Source organism: Gossypium hirsutum, chromosome D01 (assembly GCF_007990345.1).
Source record: "Gossypium hirsutum isolate 1008001.06 chromosome D01, Gossypium_hirsutum_v2.1, whole genome shotgun sequence".
NCBI lineage: Eukaryota > Viridiplantae > Streptophyta > Magnoliopsida > Malvales > Malvaceae > Gossypium > Gossypium hirsutum.
Window position 1 is genome coordinate 57389877 of NC_053437.1, and position 12081 is coordinate 57401957.

The 12081-nt window shown below is 37.6% G+C and overlaps 1 protein-coding gene across 1 annotated transcript; it reads right to left on the reverse strand.

Annotated features, from left to right (window-relative positions):
• Window positions 1–9195: 9195 nt before the first annotated feature.
• Window positions 9196–11313, reverse strand: LOC107921535 (uncharacterized). Its single transcript, XM_041086399.1, has 2 exons — window positions 10741–11313; window positions 9196–10644 (listed from the first exon to the last, which is right to left on the reverse strand). The coding sequence occupies exons 1-2, from the start codon at window positions 11311–11313 to the stop codon at window positions 9196–9198; spliced, it is 2022 nt and encodes a 673-aa protein (XP_040942333.1).
• Between the last annotated feature and the right edge of the window lie 768 nt (window positions 11314–12081).

The window sequence follows — 12081 nt, forward strand, 5'->3', positions numbered from 1 at the left end:
GGCTTAAAACTTTTTTTAAGTTCGACCCGGATGAAAATGGTAAAACACGAGCTCGATCTGCCTGTATTAAATTTTTTATATAATTTTTAAATATGTATAATGCGTCAAAAATATTAAAAACATTAAAATAAATATTTCCCAACAAATTAAAAAAATTAAAATATGTATACTTAAATAACACGAGGATAGATGCATCTTAACAAGCAAATGCCTTTAAAATAATAACAAAATTAACAATAAAACAAGTGTTATATAATATCTAAACAACAACAACAAAATAGTGAAATGGTAGCAAAATATGAAGAAAACGACAAGAAAATAACATTAAAACACCAAAAAAAAAACAAATTTTTTTGTCCTCTTTGTGAATTCGGGCTGGGTCGGTCCCGGGCAAAAATGTCTTACCCGATGCCTTGCTCGTTCTTAAAACAGACATTATTTTTTTGCCAAAATCCTCCCACTTTTTCTGACCGGCCTTCGGGCCAGGCCGAATGGCTTGATCATGAGAAGTTCTATTCATAAACGTTGTATATTTATATTAAAATTTTATTAATAGGAAATGTAATTAATAATATATTTTTATGTTGAATTATAAAGTTAAATAAATTTCTAAAAACATTAATTTAATATAAAATACTTCAATACTATAGTTATGTATGTATAATAAATATAATAAAATTAATAATTATTAAAATCTATAAAATTAAACTTTAATAATAATATACTAATATATTATATAATTATTGTAGAAATCAATTACCTGACCTAACCTTAAACTGATATATTAAATTAATATATTATTAATACATAAAATAATAATATAATATATAACTATTATTAAAAGTATTAATACATATATAATTCAAAAAATATATTTCACATCATGTAACATAACATCATTTTTTTTTGAGTAAAAGACGACCACAAGGGTCAAAACATATTATTAAGTAATATCACTAATAACATCATTATGAATTTCCTTTGAATAATCCATATCGAAAAACCACCTCTTAGCTTCACTAAACATTTTAGTACAAATTAAATCGGCCACACTATTACATGACCGATAAGACCAAGCTAAATTGGCAGCATTAAACATGTCGAAACCATCTTTTGAAAAACAAAAAACTTTAAGTTTTAGGTTGTCGACTTTTAAAAAATGAAAATTGGGAGTCGCCACCAATCCTTTATTAAGGTGTGATTGGATCACCTAAAATGATTTTGGTCTACAAATTTTAAAACAAGGTTCGGGAGTCAGTTACGTACGAGGAAGAATTAGCACCCTCGTAACGCCCAAAATTTGGTACCAAGTTGATTAATTAGTGTCTTAAGGTTGAAAATTTTAAAATATAATCTTAAAAAAACTTAAAACATTACGTATTAAGACATTTTTCAATTTAGAGAAGCAAAAATGCCACACCCAATGCGTTAGGGCACGGTTCCTTTAAATTCCCAAACTCGGAATATTTCCTTTATTATTTTAAAAAAAATCTTCATTTCGAGAAATCAATGCGTCACATCCAATAAGTTAGGACACAACTGTTGAATTCCCAATAATGAGATCTTATTTTTTATTAAAGAGAAATGCTCAATTGTTAGATTTAACGAAGGAAATCGGAACCCAATACGTTAGGGCTCAATTTCCTTGAAAATCCTAAATACAAGCATTATCTCAAATTTGAAAAGTTTGAAATCGAAAAAAATAATGTGATATGAGGTTAAATGCATGTATAAATGACAGTAACAAATACAACAATAATTATAACAATGATATAATAACATGAAATTTAACTACACTAATATAAAAACAAAAACAACAACGAATGATATAGAAAATATCAAATAAATGAGCAATATAAATAAAATAAATGAAATTACGAAGAATTAGAGGCGTACATATGAATTTTCATGTAAAACTTTGATTTATAAAATTTATAATGAACTTATAAGAACATAAAATATATTAAAAATTATTAAATGATGTCAACATAAAAAAAATATGTATACATATAAATGTGAACTTTAGTTTAAAAATATAAATGCGCATAAAAAAATAAAACATATACATATTTTTTTTTAAAAATAATTACAAAAAAATAAAAAAATAATTACATTATTAAAATTAATTAGGAAAATAATAAGAAAAACTAAATTGAACAGCAATTGAATAATTTCGGGGCAAATCCGAGAATAAATAAACCCAAGGGACTAAATCGAACATGCAAATTACATAGAGGGGCTGGAAGGGCAATTTTCCCTTCTCCTCTAAAACGGCGTCATTCCAAAGGATTAATTTGGAATTTAAAATAAAATTGAAGGTCGAATTTAAAAAAAAAACTAAATTGAAACATATTAAAAGGCGGAGGGGCTAAAAATGCAATTTACCCCTTCACTAAAAAAACACGCGGATCTTAGGCCGGGTTGGGTCGGAGCCGAGTCGGTCTCCCCAAAACGACGCCGTTTTGGGCGTCTTGGGGCTCTCTAAAACGACGTCGTTTTGGTGCCCTATAAATACCCCCAATTCTCAAAAAAAAAATCATTTGAAACCCCTTTTAAAAAAACAAAAAAGAACTTTCAAAAGCCCTCCCCCCTTTCAGTTCGTCCGGCCAAAGGTCCGGTCATCGGCCACCGCGCCGGCCGCCGATCTTCGGCGGCACCGGCGGCCGGCGCCACCGCATGTGGTGGCCGAAAAGCCGAAAATCTCAGATCCGACCCTCTTAAACCCCTTAAACCCAAATCTGGCCCTGAAATTGCCAAAATATTAACAGAGAAGGCCCAAAATTGCGAGAAACCTTTCAGTTTTCGGTCGTCAATCCTCGGTGATGACTTCCTTAGCCATCAGCGGCGGTTGGGCTTCGAATACAGGTCGTTTCTTTCTTTTCTTTCTATTTATTTTCTTAAAACATACATAAAAAATAGTAGATTAAAAAAAAGAAAAATAAAAAATATCAACCTTGGAACGATTTCTCTTTCGGTATTGAACTAACTGTGTTTTTGCTATAAAATAATTGTGTTTTTTTTCTATTGATTTTTTCAATCCCCCCTCTGTTACAGTATGTTTTTGGCTTTTTTATAGCTGAATGAATAAATCAAGAAACAAATATTGCTTGATTACAAATATTTGATTGTTTCCTTTGTTGTTTTATTTCATTGCAGGTGAAGATCGGGAAAGATTCGGAGACCTGCGGCGCTGTGGAAACCCTAGGGTTTCTGTCCGTAGTTCAGCTTTGGGCCACTAAGTTTCGGGCCAGGATTGTATTGGGTTTCTGTTTAATGGGGATTTTGGGCCATATAGGCCAATTGTAATTTGTAACTAGCCTTTTATTACGTAGGCCGGGTAAAATTGAGGTATTACAGCTGCCCCTCTTTGCTCATTATCGTGTAACAAGAATGGAGTAAAGACTTTAGAAATGCCCAATTTTGCCCGGTCGTGCTGGACTTTGGTACTCTTCTTCTTCGGGTAGCCTCATTCCTTCCTACTGCATCTTCAGAAGTACAGGAAATAGTGCTTCAATCTACTCCACTGCAACTTTAGGGAGATAAGATTTGGTGGCTTAAATCTACTTCCCACTGTCTTGGAAAGATAAGATTCGCCGACTTCGATCTGCTCCGCTACTGCTTAGGGAGATAAGATCTATAATCTTCAACCTTCTCCGCTACTGCTTAGGGAGACAAGGCTTGGTGGCTTAAATCTGCTTCCCACTATCTTGGAAAGATAAGATTCGCCGTCTTCGATCTGCTCCACTACTGCTTAGGGAGACAAGATCTACAATCTTCAACCTTCTCCGCTACTGTTTAGGGAGACAAGGCTTGGTGGCTTAAATCTGCTTCCCACTATCTTGGAAAGATAAGATTTGCCGTCTTCGATCTGCTCCACTACTGCTTAGGGAGATAAGATCTACAATCTTCAACCTTCTCCGCTACTGCTCAGGGAGACAAGGCTTGTTAGCTTAAATCTGCTTCCCACTATCTTGGAAAGATAAGATTCGCCGTCTTCGATCTGGTCCACTACTGTTTAGGGAGATAAGATCTACAATCTTCAACCTTCTCCGCTGCTGCTTAGGGAGACAAGGCTTGGTGGCTTAAATCTGCTTCCCACTATCTTGGAAAGATAAGATTCGCCGTCTTCGATCTGCTCCACTACTGCTTAGGGAGAGAAGATCTACAATCTTCAACCTTCTCCGCTGCTGCTCAGGGAGACAAGGCTTGGTGGCTTAAATCTGCTTCCCACTATCTTGGAAAGATAAGATTCGTCGTCTTCTATCTGCTCAACTACTACTTAGGGAGATAAGATCTACAATCTTCAACCTTCTCCGCTGCTGCTCAAGGAGACAAGGCTTGGTTACCGATCTGTTCTCTAGGGAACAGGACCTGTAAAAATCTGTTCTATGAACTTAATTATGCCTACGTTATGATCAAAATGAATCAAATGCTCCTAACTAGACGTGTATGAATGACATTTGAATGCATGCAGAATGTCATTTTTCGAGAATTATCATTTCTGCTTTGTCGCTGACGCCTTTTACTTGGTTGATATCTCCAAAGAAATACTTAATCAAATTGCCTCCCATTGTGCACTTTTAAAACACAACCCTCTAGAAAGCAGAATTTGTACTATATTCCTTCCACTGTAACTTAAGAGTCGAAAAATTTAACTCTTCTCAATCTTCTCCTATCGTAATTCAAGGATGAAAATTGTTTACACCACTCTCAGGGTGTCCTACCAAATGCACATGCCCAAATGAAGAGCTTTCTTTCCATAGGGGATTTCTTCCTACCTCCTCCAGACTTCTTGCTGTCTTATTCACTATCCAAATCCGAAAAGGTGGTCTTACTTTTGAACTTGGGGCGTTCTAACCAATAGTCCTGTTTCAGGTTACTAAATTATTTTGAAATTCCCAAGGTAATATACAAAACTTCTTTTGTGAAAGTTTAGTAGTCCATCAATCATTATTCTAATGCGACATACTTGTACAGAAATCAAAAATACTGAATAAGAGATGAATTAATTCAAGAATTTATTTATAGTAAGTGTCCTGAATAGAAAAAGTATTCAAGAACGGCAAAGAATAAAATTTTTACAAGAACCAACAAATTTGGTACAAATATTATGGAGACTAGGTGCTTTGGATATCGCCACTTGAATTTCTCCGTGCAAGCCGAGAACCATTCTGAATTTAACATGTGTTTAGGGGATCTACATTACTTTGTCAATGCCCCCAAGATGTCGTACATCCTTTTATTATTGACTTTAGCGAAGCAAGATCACCATATGCCCCCAATCTGCCAATGTTTGAGCCGCCCTTTTTAGGTTTTCAACTCAAACCCCCTTTGGTCTCAAGGTACCCTTTTCAGGTTTTCACCTAGGCCTCTCCCTTTTTTTTTAAAAATCAGAGTTCCTTTTGCGGGTTTTCACTTTGATTCCTCTCTTTCTTCAAGTGAAATATTTCTTAACCGAATCTGAATTTACAGGATTCGGAAGATTTTTGTCATCCATTTCACTCAAAATCAAAGCACCTCCGGAAAAAGCCTTTTTTACAACATAAGATCCTTCCCAGTTTGGCATTCATTTCCTTCTGAAATCCTTTTGTAAAGGGAGGATCTTTTTCAAAACCAACTCCCCTTCATGAAATTCTCTAGGACGAACTTTCTTATTATAAGCTCGCACCATTCGCTTCTGATACATTTGGCCATGACGAATGGCTTTTAATATTTTTTCTTCAATCAAGTTCAGTTGATCATACCGAGATTGGATCCACTCGGCCAAAACTCAGAGAGAAGGAATTTCAACATCAATGGGTAAAACTGCATCCATTCCATAAACCAACGAGAAAAGTGTTGCCCCAGTAGAAGTTCTGATCGATGTTCGGTAAGCCAAAAGAGCGAATGGTAACTTCTCATGCCAATCCTTGTAAGTTTCAGCCATTTTCGCTACAATCTTCTTAATATTTTTATTGGCCGCCTCCACTGCACCATTCATTTTTGGACGATACGGTGACGAATTATGGTGCCTGATATTAAACTGTTCACAGACTTCTGCTATTGTGCTGTTATTCAAATTCAGCGCATTGTCAGATATGATCCTTTTAGGCATTCTATATCGACATATGATCTATTTTTTCAAAAACTTACTGACTGCTGACTTCGTGACATTAGAATATGAGGCTGCCTCTACCCACTTAGTGAAGTAGTCAATAACCACAAAAATGAAACGATGTCCATTAGAAGCCTTCGGTGATATTGGTCCAATGACGTCCATACCCCACATGGAGAAAGGCCATGGATAAGTCATAACATGAAGAGGAGAATGAGGCGCATGCATCTTATCCCCATAAATTTGGCATTTATGGCATTTCTTGGCATGATTGATGCAATCCCCTTCCATAGTGGACTAGTAATACCCGAATCTCATAATCTGTCTGGCCATGGTGAATCCATTAGCGTGCGTTCCACAAACACCCTCATAGACTTCTTCCAAAATTTCCTTAGCCTCTACAGCGTCCACGCATCTTAACAGTACTCGATCATTTACCCTTTTGTATGGGATCTCCCCATCTAAGACATAGTCAATAGCTAGTCTCCTCAATGTCCTCTTATCATTCTCTGTTGCCTGATCAGGAAATTCACGATTCCTCACATATAGCAAAATATCTTGGTACCAGGGACTATTATCATGCTCCACTTCTTCAATGCTGTAACAGTGGGCCGGAATCTCATAAATACTAATTTGAATGGGCTTCATGTCCTCTAACTGATTCACTTTAATCATGGAAGCTAAATTAGCAAGAGCATTAGCCATCTGATTTTCTTCTCGTGGGAGATAACAGAAGGTAATGTTGTCAAACTCTTCGATCAATCCCAAAACCAATCTATGGTAACAGATCAATTTAGGATCTCTTGTCTCCCATTCCCCTCTTAGCTGGTATATCACCAATGCCGAGTCTCCGTACACCTCTAATGTCTTGATTTTCCACTCTATGGCTGCCCGTATACCCATGATGCAAGCTTCATACTCAGCCATATTATTAGTGCAATCAAAGTTTAGTTTACTGGTAAAAGGATGATAATCTCCATTCGGAGACACTAGGACTGCCCCAATCCCATTGCCTAGTGCATTCGATGCTCCGTCAAAGTTCAATCTTCAAGAATGATTTTCTTGGGAATCCTCTTCAGCATTCGCCACATACATCAAATCTTCATTCAGGAAATCAAAATCCAGAGGCTCATAATCTTTCAGAGCCCTACTAGCCAAGAAATTTGCTATCGCACTCCCCTTGACGGCCTTCTGACTTACATATACGATGTCAAACTCAGAGAGCAGGATTTGCCATCTAGCTATTCTTCCATCCAATGCTGTTGACTCCATCATATACTTTAAAGGGTCTAATTTTGATATTAGCCAAGTCGTATGATAGAATAAGTATTGCCTCAACCTCTTGGTCGTCCAAATCAGGGCGCAACATAATTTTTTGATAGGCGAATATCTCATCTCACAATCAGTGAATTTCTTGCTAAGATAATTAATCGCCTTTTCCCTTTTTCCTGTAGCATTATGTTGACCCAGTACGTATCTCATAGAGTTGTCAAACACTGTTAAATACAAAATCAAGGGTCTGTCAGGGCTAGGTGGTGACAGTACTGGAGTGTTAGATAAGTATTGATTTATCTTTTCAAAGACTTTCTGACATTCTTCATTCCAGACATCATGATTATGTTTCTTCAAAAGGCGAAATATGGGATCACATTTCTCGGTCAACTGTGAAATAAACGAGCAATGTAATTCAGTCTTCCCAAGAAACCTCGAGCTTTTTTCTGGGTACGTGGTGGTGATAAATCTCGTATTGCCTTGACTTTGTCTGGATCGATCTCAATTCCCTTTTCGCTGACTACGAAGCCTAACAACTTTCCTGACCTGGCTCCAAAAGTACATTTTGTCGGATTAAGCTTGAGCTGGAACCTCCTCAATCTTAAGAACAATTTTCTCAAGACCTGTACATGTTCATCCTCTGTTCTGGATTTGGCAATCATATCATCAACGTATACTTCAATTTCTTTGTGCATCATATCATGAAACAAGGCTACCATGGCTCTCTGATATGTTGCTCCCGCATTCTTTAATCCGAATGGCATTACCTTATAGTAAAATGTTCCCCATAAAGTAATGAACGTAGTCTTTCCCATATCTTCCGGATGCATCTTTATCTGATTATATCCTGAGAACCCATCCATAAAAGAAAACAGCGAAAATCCCGCCGTATTATCTACTAGAGTATCGATATGTGGCAATGGGAAGTTGTCCTTTGGGCTTGCTTTGTTCAAATCCTTGTAATCAACACACATTCGTATTTTTCCATCTTTTTTAGGGACTGGAACGATATTGGCTACCCACTCAGAATATTTGACCTCTTGTAAAAAACCAGCATCATACTGTTTCTTAACCTCCTCTTTTATTTTGAGCACAATATCAGGCCTCATTCTTCTGAGCTTCTGTTGAACTGGTTTGCAATCCTCTTTTATGGGTAGGCGATGCACTACAATGTCAGCACTCAATCTAGGCATATCCCGGTATGACCATGCGAAGACATCTTTGAATTCATGGAGTAATTCAATGAGGTCTCGTCTTGTCTTTGCGAGAATTTGAATTCTAATTTTCACCTCCTTCCCTTTTTCCAAGCTCACAACTTCTACTGACTCTTTGTGAGGTAGGATTTGCTTTTCCTCTTGCTCCACCATCCTCAACAAGTCCAAAGATAAACCACTATCTTCATCACCTTCAAAGTCATGCGATCCCTCTAAACACACATTTCGTTCAAAAGGGCACTCTGAGCTCGTAACAGCGTCATTCACGTCATTGATACACAGGGACCTAATAGGGTTACAAAAGAATGTATGAATTTATGTACAATATTTGTGCAATGAAAGAATATATTTAGGCGTATGGGAAAAATGAAAGAATATTTACTCCAAACAATTGCAAAGATGTATTTTATTAAAATAATAATTTTTAAACATAAGCCTATTTCACAAAAGAATTCTTGTTATTTCTTCCGCAGTCGAATTGTCTAGAACACTCCCAGGCTCATAAGGACGAATGTCTAGCCAACTTCTCTTTTCATTCTCACGCTTATAAATGGCATTAATGTGCATATTTCCCAACGTCTCCTCGATGCTTTCCTCAATCAATTTCCTACTCTCCTAATGAATAACTCCTCCAGATATGAAAGTTTTGGATATATGGGGAATTATCATTGGCTCCCACTTAGCTTCCTCCCCATTTAAACGTGCCTTTCTTCTTTCCTGCCTTTTCTCTATCTCCTTTCTTCTCTGTCCTCTATCTGGCTTATATCCTAAGCCAAAATTATCCTGCTTTTCTTTCAGCACCAGAACCTCAATTTTTCCTTGAAGATATCTCTCCAGCCCTCTTCCGGGTAAAGCTTTTTTTCCTACCAACAATTGTAAACCCATCTCTGTGGTTTTGGATAATTTTGGAGCCAAAATTTTGCTCCCTTCAGGAACAAATGCCGCATTTACAAACTCCAAAGATCGAAATGAGCATTCAACTGACTCGTCATTGGTCTCCACGTACGGAATCTCATTGGATACAGCTATTATCATATTCTCTTCGGCTTTTATTGTCACTAGTCGACCATCTGACACTAACTTCAACATCTGATGTAACGATGACGGTACTGCCCCTGTTGAATGTATCCATGGTCTCCCTAATAAGTAGTTATAGGAAGGTTTGATGTCCATCACAATAAAATCTACCTCATAAACTGTTGGACCAATCAATAAGGGTACCTCAATTCTTCCCATGACCTTCCTTTCTGTACCGTCAAATGCCCTCACTACATTTTGACACGTTTTCATGTGCGAACTGTCTATGGGTAACCTGTTAAGTGTGAATAACGACAATACATTCAAAGCTGACCCATTGTCAATCAGTACTCCTGACAAAATACGCCCCTTGCATCGTGCAGTGATATGCAAAGCTTTGGTAGATCCCATGCCCCCAGAAGGTATTTCATCATCATTGAAAAATATGAAATTGTCAGCACTGATATTATTGACCAACCGATCTAGCTTACTGACAGAAATATCCTTGGACACATAGGTCTTATTTAGCATCTTCATCAACGTACTCCGATGTATTTCTGAATTCAAGAGTAAGGACAGTACAGATATGCGAGCCGATTGTTTATGCAACTGCTCAACGACATTATACTCACTATACTTTAAAAATTTAAGGAATTCCACAACTTCTTCCTCCTTCACTGGCTCAACTACTTTCCCTTTTTGCTCCCCTAGTGTAGCCTCTTTCATAGATTCTGGATTGGCACTCACACACTGGCTCTTTGCAGTCTCTTTTCCTGGGACAGTCGTATTGCACTCATAGTTCCATGGGACTTTCTTACTGTCTTGGTAAGGAAAGGTTGCAGGTTTCTTTATTATTATCCTTAGCATTGCTGATGTTCTCACCTCATCCTTCTTGGGTCGCGAGATAATGACCACAGGTTGCACTACTCTTGGAACCTTTGAAGACTCTGATGTGCAAATGCTCCAATCCTCCTTAACTTCTTCATAAAAGTCCATCTCCTTGTTATCCATCAAGCCTTGAACCAAGGCTCTGAATTCTGTGCATTCCTAGATTTTATGTCCCTCATCGTGATAGAACTCACAGTAATTTTCCACTCTTTCGAAGCTTTTCTCTGAACTTGAGACGATCAATCCCCTTCTTACCATATTTTTCCAGACCCACCTCAAAGGAATTTTCACCTCTGATATGTCCTCCTTAATCTTTCTACCCATGCTCCCACCTATCATGTTCACTCCATTATCATTATGATTAGGTAACGGATTCTCTGTACTAGGTGAATCATCCAATTTAACCACGCCCATGCTTATAAGCTTTTCTACTAGCTTCTTGAACACCGTACAATGTTCTATAGAGTGCCCCACAATTCCCGCGTGATAATCGTACTGTGCGTTCGCATCGTACCACTTGGGGTATGGAGGTTGCAGAGGTTTTAAGTGGTGAGGGGCAACCACGTGTGCATTGAATAGATTCTGATATAGCTCCCTATACGGTATTGGGATTGGCGTAAATTGAAGCTTCTCTGTGTTTTGTCTTGTGTCAGATCTCTGCTTTGATGATCCTTGCTGATTAACAGCCACTTTTTTCGACTGATTTACTGTAACTGTCTTCGAATACGAACTTGTGTTGTTGACCTCGTTCTCTTTCCTCTTCGAAACGGATCTTCTGCTACTTTTCCCAGCATCTATTTTCCCACTTCTGATGGTATTTTCTATCATTTCACCGTTCATAATTATGTCAAAAAAGCTTTAAGAAGCACTCCCTAACAGATGCGTAACAAATGGGGCCTTCAATGTATTAACGAAAAGCATCGTCATCTCTCTTTCTAGAAGATATGGCTGAACTTGGACAGCAACCTCCCTCCATCTCTGTGCGTACTGCCTAAAAATTTCACCGGGCTTCTTCTCCATGTTCTACAGAGTAATTCTATCAGGTACCATGTCAGTCACATGGTTGCACTGTTTTAAGAATACCTGTGCTAGATCTCTCCATGAATTAATATGTGTACGGCTTAGTTGATTGTACCATTTGGATGCGGCCCCTGCGAGGCTATCCTGGAAGCAATGTATCAGCAACTGGTCATTATTAACATATCCAGTCATCCTTTTGCAGAACATAGTAATATGGCTTCGGGGCTACTAGTCCCGTTGTATTTCTCGAACTCTGGCATTTTGAACTTGTGAGGAAGTACCAGACCTGGAACCAAGCTCAATTCTCTAGCATCAATTCCATGGTAGCTCTCAGTACCTTCTATTGCTCTAAGTTTTTCCTCTAGCCATTTATACTTTTCCTCGAGCTATTTTGGTAATTCATCATTCATTTTCTCAATTGTCTCGTCGAAGTCTGGGATAACAGGATTAGCAAGATTGTTCCTAGCTTGGAAGTTTATTGGTGTTTTAGTATCGTCTTGAGGCTTGATAGTGACGGAGGATTTGCGCGGATATATCCCCGCTTGTTGAGAAGTAAGTCCTAAGGAATAAACAAGT

Bases quoted from the DNA above. Each gene is read 5' to 3' on its own strand.
- LOC107921535 (XM_041086399.1), bottom strand. From the start codon at position 11,313: ATGATAGAAAATACCATCAGAAGTGGGAAAATAGATGCTGGGAAAAGT. The intron at 10,645-10,740 runs GTAAGAAGGGGA...CATAAAATCTAG, and splicing joins GGTGGGTCTGGAAAAATATG to GAATGCACAGAATTCAGAGC.